Source organism: Triplophysa rosa, linkage group LG10 (assembly GCF_024868665.1).
Source record: "Triplophysa rosa linkage group LG10, Trosa_1v2, whole genome shotgun sequence".
Taxonomy (NCBI): domain Eukaryota; kingdom Metazoa; phylum Chordata; class Actinopteri; order Cypriniformes; family Nemacheilidae; genus Triplophysa; species Triplophysa rosa.
This window is the reverse complement of record NC_079899.1, coordinates 26,335,671-26,356,318: the sequence shown is the minus strand read 5'-3', so window position 1 is coordinate 26,356,318 and position 20,648 is coordinate 26,335,671. Positions and strand designations below refer to the sequence as shown.

Below are 20,648 nucleotides of genomic sequence, written 5' to 3'. Positions count from 1 at the left end.
TCCCTGACCGACCGGCCCGCTGCGACTGACAACTGGATAAAGACCACCAGAATTACATCATTTGCATTTATATGCAGCAGACGCTTTTATCCAAAGCCACTTACAGTCCATTCAAGCTTTAGATTCAGGGTAAACTATGCTGTATTTTCTTATTATCCAATGTGGCGATAAAAGGTTCTTTAGATGATAAAAAAGTAAGAGAGAGATGCTTCTTTGAAGAACGGTTCTTCGTGGAACCAAAAAAGGTTCTTCCATGGCATCGCTGTGAACAACCTTTTAATCCCCTTTATTTTTAAGAGTGTAAGTGAGAAACTCGTAGCTGAACACAGCGAAGTGTGTAACAGTTTCTTTCCACACGTTAGATTGAGGATTCATTTCTTCAATGTAAAAAAAATCAGAAAAAAAACCCGGAAAGTTTCTGTAAACTGGAAAAACTGAAATATACCGTAAAATATTTTTCTGTATTATTAGAGGATATATATTATTGTTTTCCCCTTTTTTTCCTTTTTTCTTTGTTGTCTTTTTTCTGTAATTTTATAGTTTTGGGCCATATTTGAAAAATAAACTTTAAAAAAGAAATCTAGTTTAGAAAACAGAAATGTTCTGGCAGCTGGGGCGCCAGAAATAAACAATTACACTTTTCCCCTGATTTTCTTGTAAATTTGCAGTCTTTTTCTGTACTTTTAAGTTTTTGACCGTATTTAAAAAATACATAAAAATCTGTAAAAAAAAAAATTCTGTAAAATGACAGTTTTTTTTACAGTGTTGAAAGAGTTTCTCAATTCAATTGAGTTTTATTTATATAGCGCTTTTCACAATGTTTCGTTGTTTGAAAGCAGCTTTACAGTTTCTCCTCTGACCTCTCATGGACGACAGAAAGTCTTCGTGTTTGTTGCTCTTGTTCCTCCAGCATCAGCTTGTGAAGTTCTTCACACTGTTGAACAGCGTGTTGTTCTCTCACTTTCTGTTCTTCAGTCGTGTGTCGCTTGGTCATGTCTGTCGTCTCGACCGTGTGAGCGTCGACCGTGTCCTTCACCTGTCATACAAGCGTCTGTGTTAATGCAAACACATCACAGAGAACTGAAAACACTGAACTCAGATCAGTTCTATAGTGTACCTGTGTTCTGTGATTTGTGCTCAAAGTCTTCAGTTCAATGTCTCTCCTCGTGTCATAGCTGTTAGTCTCGCTGAAGATGAACAGAGAACGACAGCGTGTCAAGAAAACTATACAAATGTATGCACTGTAGAAAAAAAACACAAGATGTGTTCAAATCACATAAGACATAAAAAACAAAAACTACTACTCAAGAATGTAGGGTCACTTATTCAATATTTATGAATCATTTCCCAAGTTTTTAAGTTTTAAATTGATCAACACTATGGAATAACACTAATGTAACTTTGGGAATCATGTTGTGACTAAAAAAATACAAAATAAATGAAAACTGTAATATTTCTTTATATTCAGTCAGTGAATTTGTTTTCTTGTTATTTTATTAAGACACGTGATTTTTCAACATCTATTCGGACCTCTTCTCGTGTGTTTTTCTTCATTATTCAGTCCATTATAAAAGTAGCCATTTCTATTAAGAGCGCACAATTTTAAACTAATCTCAGACAGTTTAGCATGCGCCATCACATCAAACCATTTTTAAGTTCAAGAGAAACATCTGAAGAAGGAAATCTGAAGGTTTCATTAGAAAAGTGTCAAACACCAGACAACATAAACATAAAAAAACCGAACGTGAGAGATTTCTTGCTGTTCTTCAGGAGTTGTTTCTCCAGAGTTTCTTTCTCTTTATCATGTTGAGCATGAATTCTGTCCATGCGAGCGCCGTGGGAGCTCCGCAGAGCGGCGAGTGTCTGAAATATGAAGCGGGATTATTCCTCTGATGATTCTGACTTCACACAACACACGAAATCTCATGATCAACTCAATGAAGGGTCACCTTCGCCTGCTTCTTCTTCAAAGCGTTCGTCTCCTTCTGCTGCTTCTTGACTAGTTTTAAGTATGTCTGGAGAAGAGGTTACACGTGAATGCAAATCAAATCAAAGACTTTGTCGTGTTTTCGTTTAGACGCTACCTTCATCTGCTTCAGGTCATCGATGGTCAGCGGTGGCGTCAGCATCCATGTGTCTACAGGTGTAAAACAACAAATCTACATCAACAAAGTGTCTGAAAGAGAAGATCTGCAGATCTGCGCATCAAGAGTAAGTTTGGATTTGTTAGGTGACATCACTGACGGTGATCTTACCCTCTTTTGAATCAGGTGATTTCTGTCTCTCCGAGTCTTTCTGTGACATCATGACAGCCGGATTCATCTTGTGTTTGTTATTTCTCTTACATCCGTCATTCGGCACATCAGCGATATCTGACTGAATAAACATACAGTACAAAACCATTTCATTCCAAAAAATGGGGAATAGACGACTGTATGTTTCAGTCCTGTGTAATTAAACACGAATGCAGAGAAAAACAACGTTTCAGAAACGCCAGGAAAACATAATGCAGCACATAAGAAATTCTGACATGTTTAAAAACAAAGACGATGCAAGGACAGTGTGCTCCAATTAATCATTTTAATTTGACGTTTTACACCGGTTCATAAAATATGAAGAATGTATATAAAGGGGTCATATGGCGTGAACACGTGTTGTTCTGTGTCTTTGGTGTGTTATAAGTCACTCATGCATGTATTAGACGTGTATAATTACAGAAATGAAAGTGTGGGAACAAAAGAGTCATTCTATCTAAGAGCGAATGCTCACCCAGACCTGTCTGAAACACCTCGTGTAGCCACACCCCCACAAATCTACATCAGTTGGTGGTCTGATTTGACTGAGACCGCCCAAATGTAGACGCAAGTAAGGTGGGCGTACCTGTCAGTACAATTGAAGAGGAACCTGATGTTCCAAATATGGTCAGAGGCGTCACACGCTTACAGTATTCCACCAATCACTACGCACTGGTGAACTGGCCAATCACAGCACACCTCGCTTAGCAGAGCGATGAGCTTTGTAAAAAAATCTGCGCGTTTTCAGAGAGGCGGAGCAAAGAGGAGATACAAACATGCACGGTGTGTGGAAAATACAGCGTTTATCAACCTTAAATCCTGTTACACATTACATCACATCTAAAACAAACCATAATATTCCTTTTAGCCGTGTCATATCACCCCTTTGAATAAACAAACAGCTTTGCTGGAATGTGTCGAGGTCATGTGGATTAATAACGAAGCCGCTCACCGTCTCGATGCCCATGGCTCTCATCTGATCCGTTCTTTTCTCACCGATGGATACATGTTTTTTGGGATCAGACAGAGCATCTACAATAGCTGAAAAAAGATATTTCACATGCGGGATAAAAACACCTGACGATGAGATTCAATGAGCGTGAACACAAAGAAGCTTTCCTGACCTCCGAAGCCATCGGGCACGTATGTTTTGAGGATGATGTTACAGACGACGGTGGCCAGAGACAGGGGTTTGTTATATTCATTTCTCAGAGAGATGTGTCTGTAACCCGACTGCAGTCCGTCCAGCGGCAGGATTCTCTGTCCGATCAGTTTATTGTTATCATCATACACAGCCACTCTGAGGACCGCCAGGTCTGGGAGGATAACCTGAGCCAATGAGACGTTTACTGGAGTTATTTTCACATCGCACGACACTTTCAACAACAAACACACGGATGATATTGACCCAGAAGAAAAATATTCTATAGCTATAAAAAGATAATATACTGTATATGAAATGATTATTTAATCATCACAGTAACATTGTGACATCATTAAACCTTTGCCTCATAGATGTAAAAATTGATGTTAATGTTTTATATTTTACAATTATGAGATATATATCCTAATTATAAAATATAAAACATGTACATAAATGTTTACATTACTGAAGCAAATGTTTAATGATGTCACAATGTTAGTGTTGCTATGCAGTTGTTAAGGGGGTTACGGGTGGTCTCCAGGGTATTGTTAAGTGGTTTCTACGGTATGTTGCTTGTTTTGCTCAACAACTCACATTATGAAATTCAAGCCTGTATCACCAACATTGTTATATGCTGTTTAATACTTTCAACTTGAATAAAAACGGATAAGAAAACAGTGTTAATACTTAATCACATCATGTGCAACATGAATAACCATTTGTGTTAGGGAACAGCTCTAGTAAAACACTGTACTTCTCTCCTGGCTGTGTCAGTATCATTGAAAGATTTTACACTCCGATATGAATATGGTGTATTACACATCATGTTTTATAATGATGATCTCTATAGTAACGGCTTCATTCACCTCATACTGTATATAACCCGCTCTAAACGTTGATGTGATCTCACTTCTGTATAATGATAGTGGGCTTTTAGAAAATGTCATACGTATGTGTGAATCTTAATACAGGATCAAGACTTTGAGAACATTCTCATCACATCACTAAACACACACACACACACATTGGCGTAGAGGTTACCTTTCTGAAGACGAAGGGTTCGGCGTCATACACCGGATTCAGACCGTTGTTCATCACCATTCTCGTGCGAAACTCTTTGCGTATGGTGTCTGTGGGCAGCCCATACATGTCCACTTCCACATACGTGCCGATCTTCTTATCAGACAGAAACTGACCTGATATGACCTGAAGCACACGAACATCTGACATCAATCTATTAACTGAACGTACCACACACGTCAGACTAAAGCACCTGACGCTCTTACGCGTGTTCATGTACAATGATCTATAAATAACTGGGAAGTCGAAATGGCTTTCAGTCGTTTGTAAAAAAATAATCACTTACAGTAAAAGCAGAATTCCTACAGTTTTGAACAATTCATTTTCACAATTTTTGCATTTATCCATATACAGTATTATATTATTAAAAAGTGAAATTCAGACCAATTCACTAATGCGTCATTCAGAGCAATGTGAAACTTATTAAAAACAAAAGAATGTTTTCATACAGTAAAATGTACTTGAAGTGACCATGTTTATTTTTCTCGACCACAGCTTTACTACAAACCCGACTGTTGTATTTGTTAATGGATGCTTTGTCTGTTGTCTTTGCTATATTTGCTGGTGTTATGTTTGTAGGGAGATATGCAGTACCTGAACGCTGCAGGCGGCTGCGATCACTCCATCCACAGGCGTCTCAGAAAACGGGTCAAACATGCGATCCGGCCGGCGCATGAAATCCGGCTTCAGGAGATACCTGACAGAGTTCGATCACAAACCGCTTCATTTATGAGAAGACAGAGCTTTCATCTTCACACACTTTAAAGCAATGATTGATTTAATGATTCTCATCTTTACACAGATGATGATGAATGTGTTAATGTGTTTCACACACACACACGCCTGCGTCTGCTCTCACATGAGAAGCACATTAACACCGACACGACACTGTAAGTGATTTCTTCACATTATAAATGCAGCGATATCAGTCAAGTGTACACACCGTAACGGCAGTATTTATTTACCACGGTATATAACCTCAATACCTCAGGAGCGCCGCACTAACACCGTCCACAGAAGATCGGTCTTCTCTAACAGACTTGCTGATGATACGGGTGCTTTTATTTTGGGTCCCTTATGAAAATGTAACCAAAATGTAGTTACAATCGTTTTGGGTGGATTGATTTCCATTTGCACAACCACTGTTTTACTACAAATACCATGGTTAAACACAGCAAACTTGTGAATTGTGGTTAAACTACAAACAAAACCAAAACACTAACGGTAAACACTACACAGTAAGGTTCCATTTGTTAACCTTGGTCAACATGAACAATGAACGACGCTTTTATTTCTTAATGTATTAACAGTGAAAATCACTAAATCTGAGTTGAGTTTACTCTAATGATTTACTAAACCAACGCTTAAAAATATAAATAAATGACAACTCAAAGTAAATGAGTTTATTTATTAGTTTTAAAACTTAAATGGTTTAAGGCAATCGGTTTCCTCAAACGGTTTGAGTTACCGTAACTTGTCGGGTTTAACATCAGCAAACAATTGTTATAGTATTGTTATTCTTATATGTTATTCAATGCATTAACAAAAGTTAACAAATATATATAGTTATGGTTCCTATAGTTTGACCATGGTGCGTTTTCTTAAGGGTGTGTCAGTGTAAGTGGTTGATCTTATGATCAGAGCAGCAGTCAGAGAAACTCTCTAAACTCAATAATAAATGAAAGATCAGACTGTCAAACACATCAGACTTTATTTGAGAGATTCTCATCAGAAACGTTGGCCAGCACAGCAGTCAGAAAGCTTCACGTTCTCTCTGTGGTTTGACTTGTTTAATGATGTCCACTTACCCACACGAGCCGTTGTATTCAAACTTCCCCTGATTCAGCTGCATGGCCAAATCTACACAACACAACACATCTGATTTTAATACAACAGAGTCAAGTGCACTGTAAAATCTGTCTGCGTGATGTCAGGGCGTCACGTGTTTAACACTCTTAAACAGAGTTGGGTAAGTTACTCTGAAAAAAGTAATGAATTACTAGTTACTAGTAGGGGTGTAATGGTTCAAATTACTCACGGTTCGGTTTGTGTCACGGTTTTAGGGTCACGGTTTCGGCTTGGTTCGGGTCGCGGTTTCGTCACGGTTCGGTTTATGTCACGCTTTTAGGGTCGCAGTTTCTGTCCGGGTCGCGGTTTTAGGGTCACGGTTTCGGCTCGGTTCAGTTTGTGTCGCGGTTTTATGGTCACGGTTTCTGTTCGGGTCGCGGTTTTAGGGTCACGGTTTCTTGTCGGTTCGGGTCGCGGTTTTAGGGTCACGGTTTCGACTCGGCTCTGGTCACGGTTTCGGCCCGGGTTATGGTTTTAGGGTCACGGTATCGTCTCGGTTCGGTTTGTGTCGCGGTTTTAGGGTCCCGGTTTCGGCCCGGGTCATAGTTTTAGGGTCACGGTATCGTCTCGGTTCGGTTTGTGTCGCGGTTTTAGAGTCACGGTTTCGTCTCGGTTCGGTTTGTGTTGCGGTTGTAGAGTCACGGTTTCGGTCCGGGTCATGATTTTAGGGTCACGGTTTCGTCACGGTTCGGTTTATGTCACGATTTTAGGGTCGCAGTTTCTGTCCGGGTCGCGGTTTTAGGGTCACGGTTTCGGCTCGGTTCAGTTTGTGTTGCGGTTTTATGGTCACGGTTTCTGTTCGGGTCACGGTTTTAGGGTCACGGTTTCTTGCCGGTTCGGGTCGCGGTTTTAGGGTCACGGTTTCGACTCGGCTCTGGTCACGGTTTCGGCCCGGGTTATGGTTTTAGGGTCACGGTATCGTCTCGGTTCGGTTTGTGTCGCGGTTTTAGGGTCCCGGTTTCGGCTCGGTCATGGTTTTAGAGTCACGGTTTCGTCTCGGTTCGGTTTGTGTCGTGGTTTTAGGGTCACGGTTTCGGTTCGTGCTATGTTCAGGGAAAAGGGACTACTGACAAATAAAAATAAGAACAAATAATCAAGCTACAAGTAACAGCACCAATAAAACAACAGAGCAAAGCAGAAACTTAAATAAGATACTGTATATATACCTTTTAAGGTAGAACGTACTCAAATAAAACATAACATTGCATATGTAGAAATGAAATAAAGATGAATCATAATTGAAGTTACAGAAGCTATTGAGTCACAAGCAGTGAGTGATTTCCTTGAATTTGAACAGACAGCAGGAATATGCTGCTGTCGCTTTAAGAGGAATGAAACCCATCCAGTACACTGATACTGTTTTTGTCTGTTTCGTCCGTTCACTTAAGACATAACTACTATGTTTCTTAAGATACTGGACAAGAGGGGCATGTTGACCTACTTCGTGTGTGAATCTGTCCGTTTAAGCGCTTCAAAGACAACTCAATATTTGCGCCATCATGTCTGAGACTTCTCTTATGCGCGCTTCGGATCTTCTCAAGTTTTCTTCTGCATCATCTTGCACTTAAATGTTTCAGTTGTCGAGGCTTGATTTAAACAGCAACATGTGCTCTTCAGGTCTCACCTGCACTCGCGCGCTCACAACACCCGGGTGATGAAAGCAGAAATGACTGCTCATATTACAGCAGACGTCAATCCTTTTGAAATTTGTCTACGTTGTTTGATTTGTTGTAGGTATTAAATGTGTATCTATCGACAAACATGCATTAGCTGAACTCTGTCTGTTTTACGCATTATAATTTTTAACGAACCATATTATAAATGCGTCGTCAGATTTAAGATGAGCCGCGCTCCAAGCACATGTCGAACCGTTGGTGGAGTACCGTGCGGTTAAATTTTTTACCGAGAACCATTACACCCCTAGTTACTAGTTACATATTCAATAGTGTAATTAGATTACTGTACAAATGACTCTCTCCAAAAGTATTTAATGACTTATTACTAATTACTTTCTATATCCTACATCAACCTTGATGAGTTACGTGATTCAAGGATAGACATGAAACGACTCTTAATTCATTCAAATAAATAATATTAAACTACATAAAGTAGTATTATTAACTGACTAAAGTATTACAAATGTGAGAATTATACATTAAAGCACAGATTTTAAAGTTAGACTTTGAATTTTGATGTAAATTCCACTTCTGCACACACACACATATTACACAAAGTATTTAGTTGAATTACATCAGAAGTAACTATAATTAGATTACAGATTTTTTTTAGTAATCCCTTACTTTACTTTTTCAAAGGAAAAGTAATTAAATGACAGTAACTAATTACTTGGTAACTATAGTTACACCCAACACTGGTCTTAAATTGGTTATATTCTCCTCTCTAGATCCAACTCAGTTATTATTTAGGGCTGTGCGATATCGAAAACGAAAAATGCGATATGCGATTGCATGCTAAATAATGCGATATTCGATATGATATTTTCCTAAAATCATTTTAAATGGTTTTCAAATAAATTGTATAAATTATATAGCCAATAGGGCTGCATGATATTAAAGAAAAATGTGATATAAACTAATTTTCTAAATAATGTGATGTGCCATAAAATAATGGTTCAAGTTTGTAAAATCTATTTTTAAAAGGTGAAAATTATATAACCAACATCCAGTGTTGGGTGTAAGTAGTTACTAAGTAATTAGTTACTGTAATTTAATTACTTTACCCTTGAAAAAGTAAAGTAAGGGATTACTCTTATTTTTTCTGTAATTGAATTACATTTACGTTTGATGTAATTAAACTAAATACTTTGTGTAATATATGTGTGTGAAATAATGGAATTGACATCAAAATTCAAAGTTTAACTTTAAAATCTGTGCTTTAATGTATAATTCTCACATTTGTAATACTTCAGTCAGTTAATAAGAGTACTTTATGTAGTTTAATATTATTTATTTGAATGAATGAAAAGAGCCGTTTCATGTCTATCCTTGAATCACTGAACTAATCAAGGTTGATGTAGGGTATAGAAAGTAATTAGTAATAAGTAACTAAATACTTTTTGGAGAGAGTCATTTGTGCAGTAATCTAATTACACTATTGAATATGTCATTAGTAACTAGTAATTAATTACTTTTCAGAGTAACTTACCCAACACTGCCAACATCCATGTTTTACATTATTTCTGATTATTATTATTATATCATCTTCCACACAAGTCTCTCTGCTGTCTGCATCATCCTAAAACTTATAGACTATAGACCCCTGCACGAGATGTAAACACTGGTTCAGAAGCACGTCCATTTTCAGTTTGATTTGTGTATTTTTTAAAATCTCATATAGTATATAATTGAAACTTAAGGATATTCGTTTAACATTTTGATTGGGTTAAAAATATTCTGTTAGTTGCATTTTGTTCAACCATTGTGTAGTGTTAAAAACTGAAACAGGAAGTTCTTTTGGACCAGCGCTGTTTACATCATCCAAAGAGGTTTTTAAATGATTTTTTTAATAATATTGCGATACGCAAATTTGCAATATTTCTGTAATTCCAATATATTGCGCAGCCCTATGCTGTACCGTAGTATTACCAGTATTATACCACAGTACATTTGGAGGGGCTCTTGGATCTAGTTAAGGACAACACACAAAATCTGTTGTCCTCGATTAAATTTGACATTTTTGTGTTACTTTTAACACAACTTGTGTTGTACATTTCATTTATTTCACACAAAATGAATACAAAATGTGTTAAATAAGACAAGAAAACAACTTGTTAACAATTAACCCGTCCCTTTTAAGAGTGTACATGTTGCTTTTATATGAATTAGCAAAATGATCTTTAATCTTTATTAATAATTACATCATCAGTGTTGTTTCTCTGGAATATCAGATTCTCAGTGTTTTTACTGATGTGTTCCTCTTTAAAGCAGAATATTGTCACCTGTTGACATCATAACAGACACATCAAATCCTCACAACAGACAGAAGAAACCAAGCGTGAACACACCCGTGTGTGAAGATCACACAAACACACACACACAGTGTCACAACACATGTCAAACGTCAGCATCTCTTCAATACCTGACACTTAACTTTCCTTTAAAAAACAATGCATCATCATCATTTATCATTTCTGAGGATGAATCGAGGCGAGTGTGTAGCATGAAATGCTTTTGAACATGAAATCATTCTTATATGAATTCTCCAGAAAGTGTAAACACTGTGAGCTCTTAAAACATAGCCGATAAAACAGATCTGTCTGTCTGAACGATGGGACACGAAGTGCTATTTAAATAAAAATATTTATAAAAATGATTTATTTTAATCTAATAAATTGAACATCTAGTATTTGTGTCATTTTATCTGATGATGCCAGTGGCACAGAAACTACACACATCTCACCACAACCAATTTAATCTCACACAAATGCGAAAAGGTTTTGGGGTGAAACTGACATTTTGTTTTGACAAAAAATCCAGACTTTATGGTTTGAATCTGGCAAACAGAATGTCGATGTGAATGTTTTCATTTCATGAAAGCGCAGATGGAGGCCAGAGATGGACACCAGACAACATATGCTTACAGACACACGGGCATTCTGCTTCACACGCGTGTGCGTGCGCGTGCGCGTGTGTGCGTTACCTGGGGTCTGGAAGTTCAGAGAAACCATCTGGCATCCAGCGTTCCAGAAAATCTGAGGTATATAATTACTGGAGTCCACTCGACCTCCTTTGGGGTAGATTCGACTCATCTGTTGTTTGTTGTAGCTGCGCATCTCATTCAGGCAAACACAAGCGGGAAGCTTTCAGGGATTTCTGAGGAATATTTTTGGATCCTAATGCTTTAAACTCAGTCCTCCCCTCGAGCGAGAGTTTAGGGCTCAGTGACTCAGCCGCTGTTTTAACACCACAAACACACTTTAAAAGTGAAGAGATACGACTGATGTCTCATGATAAACTCCTGAAGTCAGACCTCACACACACACACACACACACACACACACACACACGCACACGCACGCGCACACACGCACACACACACACACGCACACGCACACGCACACTTCACTGCTTTCTGACCATCACAACATCTCCTCAAACACTCTCTTTCAATTGACTTCAATGCTTTTGTGTGACTACTGTGAGCCTTTAAATCATAAAACAATGAATACAGCGCTCACCATACCAATATAACCATGATCTGCGCTTGATAAATTCTCATCGCTTAATAAAATACACCAAAGGATACTTCACAAATTCAATGGCGTTCGTTCTTAAATAGCCCAACCCCACGGATTCATTGAAGGACGACATGTTGTGATGGATGTTTTTCTCTGGAAACATTCAAGCGTCACACACTGACGTCATTCGCTATGACTGCGTTTTAGTGTCACATTAACAAAAGATCATCATTACCAGAATATAGTTTTGAGATAACAGTTATTATTTTGACATGAATCTGCTTGCTTCCTACATCACAATAAAAACACTTTCTCATCAAAACTAAAAACGTTTTCTCAAAATATTACAAGTTTATTCTTCATTCATTCGCTCCAACTTCATTCTCATCGTTTTCACTCTATTCGACAAAAAATATTACGATTGAATTCTCACAATCACCCTTTTTGATTTTATAATGGTATTCAAATGTATTTGTATCTCTCTCAGAACGTTCTCACCCTCAGCTTCAGTGAAACCGAGGAACTTCACGGCCTGGGCGTAGTTCACCATGTTGGAGAGATACGGGTGAATATTTGTGGTTGCAGCGACGTACGTGTACGACTGAATCAAAGCGAGTTCATCGGCCACGTTTGTTTCTCCGGACTGTGAAATCTAAAGAGATTGAATGAGAACGATGATAAGTTACAGGTCTTGTGGAAAAATACAATTCAAAATCATTTTTGGATCATTATCATGATAATGATGTTGAAGAGTAATCTAATGATTCTTGATTCTCTTCCCATTTTCTGTGACACATGCATCAGAATATAAGAGTGATGTTTGAACCTTCGTGACTGTGAGCGGCTCTTCGTCCTGATGCTCTTCTTCACTCGTCAAACATCCCTGAATCCGTTCAGGATGAGCTTCATCTAACAGCTCTGATAATGCAAACACATATCATTGGTGTTACACTATAACAGTATTTATTGATGATTTATAATGCAGTCTTACTGTATATACACGTCTCCACAACTCGTACTGTAAATCATCAGTAAATGAAACGGATAATATATTGATTTTGATTGGAGTCAGGTTGTGTTTTCTTGAGTCTCACCGGTGGACATGTCCTCCTCCGTCTCGTCTTCAGAGATGTTTGTGGAGACGCTCGGCTCTCCGGCCTCCATGTGTTTCCTCCAGTGATCCAACTGCTCTGAAAAACCACAGCGGAGATTCATTTCAACATTAAAAAAAGATTGAAATGTAACAAAACGAACTCAACATACTCTTTTCCACTTCTGGTTTTAATCGTCTGTTCTTGATGAGAATCTTTCCTTTGAGATCATTGGGCGATGGCAGCGGACGGCCGGGCTCCAGCTGCAAGAGAACTTTGTTTAAAATAAGAATTTTGATTTGTATTACACATCAGAACGCTGTTTAAGAGTTTGTGAAGTATGAACACACCGGGGAGTCATCCGGCGGTTGTTTTAGGAGCAAATCTCCAAAGATCTCCTCACAGTATCGAGCCAGCTTATACTGCTGAGGTTTCCTGAAACCACAGACATTCTCTTTAATCCGATTTAATTTTTCTCTGTAAATATTGATCAGGACACAAAGAGTCAACGGTACGCACGTGCAGTGATTCTCAAAGGACAATATCACAGGATAACCAGATGTTATGAAGGCGGTTTCTTTAATTCCCTGAATAACATCCTGCGCATTAAAAAACAAAAAGAGTTTAATGGATTTAAACATTGACTGACAAGACACACTTAGTGAAAGGGAGAGATTTTAACATTCAAAATAAATCAACATGTGCTTTCTGAAACATGTCTTATTGTGCATGATTCATGAGTGCAAAGAAAACAACGGTTTGCTTTTCTGAACTGTCATCAAATGTATTAAAGGTCTAGGGTGGGAATTCTAGCGGCCACTAGTGGCGAGTTTGAGAATTACAACCAGTCGCTCACCCCTCCCTTTCGAAACACGACGGTGGCCACCACAGTACAAAAAGATGTCGTTGGCTGAGACAGCGTGTCGTTCTCATGTTGACGCAGGGAAGAGATCATGCGGGCATAAGAAAGACTGTAGAAAGAGCCAAGTCTTATTTCTTACATGTGGATTAAGTTTAAAAAGAAGGATAAACGTCAGGCAGGAGCTAGGACCTATGTTAATATTATAAAGACTTTCCAGCAGAGACGCGTTAGGACCCGCAGTACTGAGGCTTTTAGCGGAGATCCTCACAGATATCTATGGACATACTTTCCAGCAGAGAGACGTAGGAAAAAACAATATTACTCACATACTGAATCAAGGCAACCTCCTCGGAGGTGATTTTTAAACAAACTTTCTCTCCAACATCTAAACATCACCCCTGAGGAGGTTGCCTTGATTCAGTATGCGAGTAACATTGGTTTTTCTGTTTGTTAGAATGTAAAATGAGCTGTGTAACGGAGCAGTTTTGAGCGTCGTTGTTGATCTGGAACCAGTGTGCTGCTTGTATACACTCGTGTCGTCGTCGCTTATTTGATTCATTTGCATTATTATTTGCGTGATCTAAGCGATGATGAAGCTAAGCATTGCACAGCACGTTTGAGGGCAGAGCTAGCTAACGGCAAATAGCAACGCTGTTATAGGCGTTCGATCTGACAGCGAGATAGCTGTTAGGAGTAAGTTAGTAGACGTTTTTCCATGTGTGTTCTGAATTCAATGTATGTAGGCCCGCTCTGTATGTAGACAGAAATAGTTTATTCTAAGGTAATACAAACATAACGCTTCATAACGGAAGGTCTTTACACACCTCTGAAGAAATAGTTTTGTATCTTATATTGCATTTCTGTCAATAGATTTACATTTACATTTATTCATTTGGCAGACGCTTTTATCCAAAGCGACTTACATTGCATGATACTCTACATTGATTTCTGAGTATGTGCAATCCCTGGGATGGAACCCATGACCTTGGTGTTGCTAGCATCATGCTCTAACCACCGAGCCACAGGAAAGCATCCTCCTAAAAATCCCGCATTGCTCCTTTAATTCACTGGTTGACAGAAACGCTGTTGGATTTGTGTGCGTTCACCTTGAAGAGCACATCTGTACACATGGCTTTCCCGTGTGTGATGATGGGATCCTGATCTTCACCTTTACCATCCCAACAGTCCAACTCAACACACCTGACAATACACAACAAAAAACATATAAGAAAAATCACACGTGAGATCTCTTTAATGACATCAATGAGCGTAAATGGAGAGCAAATGGAAGTCTCATGTGTGTCTCAGATATTGCTCATGAGGAAAAAACGAGTCAGACATGTGACAGATGTGTCTGTCATGAGAGTTTGAGAAGAGACGTCGACAATGTGTCAAACTGAGCTCAGATTTGTCTCGTCTGCAATCAAAAGTCAATATTATCGAAGATCTCGATATCAACTCAAGCATTTCACATCACATCTCAGTTTGGCACCTGCAGCCGGACAGCAGCACTTGTCTGTACATCTCGACTGAAGATCTTCCTCCAAACTGTCGTCCGGTCAGGTAAGTGTTGTGAGACGAGTTGATGAAGTAATGAGACAGAGGATGATCCATCTCCTGATAAACCTCCAAGCGGTCCAGAAACACCGGAGCATTTTCATCAGACGTCAGATACCGACAGAAGCCGTCACAGGACATCACACCTGCACACATTCATACATCCATACGCACAACAACACAACACAACAATCTGAAAAGCATAAATGAGTGATTTTCCATTGATTTGATACTAGATGGAGCTCAAAGATCGGATCGTGGATTCATTTTTTAAGCATCAGTTATGCATAAATAATAGACAGTAAAAATGAAAACATATAACAATCAAAAGAAGGCACTGAGAAACAAACCACTTCAAAGAGTGATTTACTGTGAAAGACCTTTTCTTCTGAGTTTCTCATCGGGTTCGTGTCGCTCGATGATTTGTAAAGCACGTTTCGAGTCGCAGAAGGGAAATAAAATCTCGTTCAGACGTGGATCTCGCTGGTTCTGTGAGGACAAATAGCGTCAGATTATAAACCTGAATCAAGTCTAAGAAACTGCCGTATGATTCATATTTCATCAACGTAAAGCCACATGAACACTGAGAAAAGACACACAACAGAGCAAAAAAATCCATAATCATGCATAATGTTCTATATCATTCATGAAACATGTGTCACGTCCTCTACATTCACACATACAAATTAGGGCTGTGCATGTAACGCCTTAATTATAATTAAGATATCTGTGCAAAAATGACCCTGAATGAGCTTTTGTCTCATATTTATTTAGTCAAAGGGGTGATATGACACGGCTAAAAGGAATATTATGGTTTGTTTTAGATGTGATGTAATGTGTAAACAGGATTTAAGGTTGATAAACGCTGTATTTTCCACACACCGTGCATGTTTGTATCTCCTCTTTGCTCCGCCTCTCTGAAACGAGCAGATGTTTAACAAAGCTCATGGCTCTGAAAAGCGAGGTGTGCTGTGATTGGCCAGTTCACCAGTGCGTAGTGATTGGTGGAATACTGTAAGCGTGTGACGCCTCTGACCATATTTGGAGCATCAGGTTCCTCTTCAATTGTACTGACAGGTACGCCCACCTTACTTGCGTCTACATTTGGGCGGTCTTAGTCAAATCAGACCACTAACTGATGTAGATTTGTGGGGGTGTGGCTACACGAGGTGTTTCAGACAGGTCTGGTGAGCATTCGCTTTTACATAGAATGACTCTTTTGTTCCCACACTTTCATTTCTGAAATTATACACGTCTAATACATGCATGAGTGACTTATAACACACCAAAGACACAGAACAACACGTGTTCACGCCACATGACCCCTTTAATCACACAAGCGCAATATCATAGCAGTGCTATTTTTGTCCAGAAAACTACGAGTGCACGACATGTTGATTTTATACAACAGTTAATTAAATAAGAAATTAGTTTTAAGATATATTTTATCAACAACATTGTCTGTTTTCCAAATTTTTCAACCAAAATATATAAAAAGTATAAGGTGTTGCGCGTCTCTGAGGAACACACAGCGTGGTTTCGCTTCTAAATGAATACCTCTCATGAGTGAATCAATGAATCAGTGGCTCATTCATAAAGAGTCATTTACTGCATTCCTGAACGAATCCTGGGAATCGAATGAATTAATGACATTTACCGCCACCTACTGGCAGTTTTTAATTCTTCAAAGAATTTGAACAGTATTCAAATAAAAAAGTTAAATAATAACAATACTAATTGTTGATAGTTTGCCCCCAAAAGATCTGCTTATTTCCATGTACTTACCCTCACGTTTTAAACTTGAATGACTATTTCTTTGGGGAAAAGCAAGATACTTCTTAAGAATGTTAGTAACCAAACTGTTTTGATCTTTAATTATAAGAATTCAGCTTCTGAAACAAACTAAATTATGGCTGTTTTAGCTTCTGAACATCTGAAGCTACTTTCCGTATTGATTTATTATGGCGTTAAATGATATTTTGACCCCAAATGTGATGTGTGATTAAGATGCGATTAATTAGATTAAACGTTTTAACCGCCTCACAGCCCTAGTACAAATATAACACATGCCCTGCGTCTAAATCACATACTTCCATACTACATAGTGTGCAAAAACCAGTATGCCAGCCCAGAAACATCCAAATGGTCTACTTATGCATGGGATTAAAAATGTTCTTCTACCCCAGGCCATGAGGGCTCAGAAGCTGCCAAATTAAAAGAAAATAGTCAATTAAAATAGAGGAAAACTGTGCGATCAAGTGCATGTGATATGTATCAAGAAATGACGTAATCTAGTTACCTAACCTCGCTAGTTGTTTTCATTATTAGTGTTCATTCCAATTCAATATTTAAATGTCAGTGAGAAGAAAAAAATAATGCTATTGTTAATACATCCCAGGTCAAACACAGAGGTCACATGACAATGAAAACATGGAGGATGTAGTATGAAAGTGGTGGTACTTCACGCAATTCAGTATGTAGTGTCATAGTACTGTATGTGATTTCTGACGCAGGGATGCGACTGCGACACTGACATGCAGCTGCGGTGAGATGCGCAGACAGATGATGGAAAACCTCTTACTTCGTTCAGAAAGTGCACTAACTGGTCCACACTTAAAAAATCACTTCTGTCTCCAGTACTGAAAAGAAACGCAAGCACATTTAATAGCACAATCATCATCACATTTACTTTCATAACACACAGAATTCATCTTGTTGTGTCGATTCATCAGTGTTTGTTCTTCAGAAATAAATCTCTCTCTATTGGTAGGTATAAGGGGGTAACTGTGAAACTCTTAAATATAACACTGATTAGTGTTCATGGGAAATATTCTTCCACTCACGCAGGAAAAACACCTTTAGAATAAAGTCGTTTCGCAGTGAACTACTAATGCACACTTACAGTTTCTTGAACAGACTTTCTATATCAGTTCTGGGACAAATCTTCTGTGTAAGACTGTAGAAATTCTCAAAAGTGAAGATTTCCGGATCAATTTCATCGTTCTGTAAAAACAACACAATAAAGCCTAATATATACACTTCAATCCAAACCCCTGTGATGTGGATCATCACAAACACACGATCATACATCAGTGTTTACACTACAGTGCATTTTAAATGACAAAAACATGACGTACTTTGTGTCCTGGAGATTCAGACTACAGAAAAATGACAGTTTTACCTTTCCGCTGGGTAAACCCAGATCTTTGAGCGCTTGGAAAATAACCTTCTCAGTTTTTCCTGAAGCAAACGTTCTTGTGATGCTGCAGACAATATAAATCACAGTTTATGAGGATCCACACGAGACTACACTTATATCTGTGTTCATACAGCACTACTGCACCTCCTGACGGGGATTTTCCTATTCACGTTTGTCAAAAATGACAATCGCATCCAACTGCACAACACAAGAACACAAGAGAGCAAAGCAGAAAAACACACATTAACATACAAAAACACACATTCTTTTATGTCACCACAGTGTTCTGTGTCAATCACACACACGCACACACACACACACACACACACACACACACGCACACACACCACACCCAAACACCCACACCCACCACACAACCCACCACCCACACACACACAACACACACACAACAAACGCACACAACCACCACGGACTCATGCGTTTATTATCCCGTGGGGACAGGTCCATAGGCGTAATGTTTTTATTTACTGTACAAACTGTATATCTATCCCTATCCTAACCCTATCCCTTAAACCTAAAGATCATAGAACCCCACTTTTTGCATTTATAGATTTGTAAACAAAAATATTGTTCTGCTTACAACTTATTAGCTTTTGCCCATGAGGACCTCAATTTTGGTCCCCACGGTGACACGGAAGTCCCATTGTTGCTTGTGTGTATTCAGGTTAGGTTCACCCACCGAGGATATACAAAACATTGAACACCACACCAACCCCACACCCAACCACTACTATTGCAGCACACGCACACACCGCCACGCCAACCACATAACCACACACCACCCACCACCAACAAACACAACACACCACACAAACAAACCACACACTCACACACACACGCCACACAACAACACGCCACGCCTCATACATACACACTCCACACAGGGACACACCGCACACACACAACACACACACACAACAAACCACACGCACACAACACACAGACCACACCACACAAACAGACACCACACGCCACACAACACCAAACATGCACGCCACTCACACACTCACACAGACACACTCATCAGGTGATGTTACTCACTGTTTTCTTAGACAGGTCATCTGACAAACGTTATTGGCTCGTGTGTTATGAATCAATGAGCGTAAACCATCTGTCCAATGCTGTAAACACACAAGAACAAAACTGATTCCTGTGAATATATAGAAATGAAAAATAAAATACACACACTGTATGACAAAACACATACACACACAGAACTACTGATAGACATTGCATCATCTCTCAAACCTCTCACACTTCTCTAGTCATCTTCTCATCAGTTCTTATTAGTTTCAAGACAACATTTCTGTCCAAAAAAAAGTTGCGAATCCACATCTTCTAATGAGGAACAGAAGAGTCGTCTGCGTTTGGGTTTACTACAGTATATCAATATCAGGTTTGTAATGATGTGAGAGTGAATAAAAACCTATAAGAAATGATGAAGAGTTCAGTGACCTGCTGTGAACATCCTGATGTCTCATAAACATGTGTTTTTCTGTCAGCTCTCGTCGTGTGCTGGATTTACAAGCCTGCTATTTTTACACGAATGAAACATCTACAGTTCAAAAGCTCTTTAGCGGAAATATGATAATGATTCAAGCACATGTTGGGGTGTGAGAGCAGAACAGCAGCTGTGTGTCACATCCCAGAGGAGCACGAACACATGAACCTGACAGAACACACGTCAACAAACTTCAGTTTAATGATCCTGAGGAAACGGGTTAGTCGGGGTTACCTCTTATTCTTCTGCATCTGGAGACGCTGCACTAAACATGTGAGGTACGGCTTGTGCGGTATTAAAGAAAAATGCGATATGCGATCACATGCTAAATAATGCACTATTCCATACGACAGTTTGTTTTCTTTTCCGAACACCAATTTAAATTGTTTTAAAATATATTGAAAAGATTATATAGCCAATAGGGCTGCACGATATTAAAGGGAAAAAATGAGCTAAATAATGTGATGTGCGATAGAATACTGGTTCAAGTTTGTAAAATGTATATTTAAAAACGGAAAAATGACATAACCAACTTCCATGTTTTACATTATAAGTCCCTCTTCTATCTGCATCAACCTAAAACTTATAGACTATAGACCACTTCACAAGATGTAAACACTGGTTCAGAAGCACGTGCGCTTTCAGTTTGATTTTTTTATTAAGTCTCACATATATAATTGAAGCTTTAAGATATTTTTTAAAGATTTTTTACTTGTACATATTTACATACATACACACTCTATCTTGATCTTATGTTTATTGTATTGTATTTCTTAATTGTTTATACCCATAGGCCCTTATTTAAATCATTGTGTACTGTATTCTATTGTGTTATGGTCTCTGTGTTCTGGATG

General features: G+C 38.7%; 1 protein-coding gene across 3 annotated transcripts in view; it reads right to left on the bottom strand.

Moving 5' to 3' along the window:
• Nucleotides 1-20,648, bottom strand: part of LOC130560165 (1-phosphatidylinositol 4,5-bisphosphate phosphodiesterase beta-4) — a 42,942-nt gene that overhangs the window by 17,723 nt on the left and 4,571 nt on the right. For all 3 annotated transcript variants that reach the window (XM_057343737.1, XM_057343738.1, XM_057343740.1), the window contains 27 exons: nucleotides 19,335-19,414; nucleotides 18,417-18,470; nucleotides 18,255-18,336; nucleotides 17,976-18,076; nucleotides 17,655-17,712; nucleotides 15,454-15,562; nucleotides 15,009-15,219; nucleotides 14,623-14,716; nucleotides 13,174-13,253; nucleotides 13,005-13,089; nucleotides 12,827-12,917; nucleotides 12,658-12,753; nucleotides 12,390-12,481; nucleotides 12,062-12,215; nucleotides 11,632-11,716; nucleotides 11,026-11,150; nucleotides 6,327-6,378; nucleotides 5,113-5,215; nucleotides 4,480-4,644; nucleotides 3,419-3,623; nucleotides 3,247-3,335; nucleotides 2,256-2,376; nucleotides 2,085-2,137; nucleotides 1,950-2,015; nucleotides 1,745-1,863; nucleotides 1,118-1,187; nucleotides 861-1,036 (listed from right to left, as the gene is read on the bottom strand). In XM_057343737.1, the coding sequence (XP_057199720.1) occupies nucleotides 861-1,036; nucleotides 1,118-1,187; nucleotides 1,745-1,863; nucleotides 1,950-2,015; nucleotides 2,085-2,137; nucleotides 2,256-2,376; nucleotides 3,247-3,335; nucleotides 3,419-3,623; nucleotides 4,480-4,644; nucleotides 5,113-5,215; nucleotides 6,327-6,378; nucleotides 11,026-11,150; nucleotides 11,632-11,716; nucleotides 12,062-12,215; nucleotides 12,390-12,481; nucleotides 12,658-12,753; nucleotides 12,827-12,917; nucleotides 13,005-13,089; nucleotides 13,174-13,253; nucleotides 14,623-14,716; nucleotides 15,009-15,219; nucleotides 15,454-15,562; nucleotides 17,655-17,712; nucleotides 17,976-18,076; nucleotides 18,255-18,336; nucleotides 18,417-18,470; nucleotides 19,335-19,414 (2,816 nt within the window). The remainder of the gene's footprint in view (nucleotides 1-860; nucleotides 1,037-1,117; nucleotides 1,188-1,744; nucleotides 1,864-1,949; nucleotides 2,016-2,084; nucleotides 2,138-2,255; nucleotides 2,377-3,246; nucleotides 3,336-3,418; nucleotides 3,624-4,479; nucleotides 4,645-5,112; nucleotides 5,216-6,326; nucleotides 6,379-11,025; nucleotides 11,151-11,631; nucleotides 11,717-12,061; nucleotides 12,216-12,389; nucleotides 12,482-12,657; nucleotides 12,754-12,826; nucleotides 12,918-13,004; nucleotides 13,090-13,173; nucleotides 13,254-14,622; nucleotides 14,717-15,008; nucleotides 15,220-15,453; nucleotides 15,563-17,654; nucleotides 17,713-17,975; nucleotides 18,077-18,254; nucleotides 18,337-18,416; nucleotides 18,471-19,334; nucleotides 19,415-20,648) is intronic.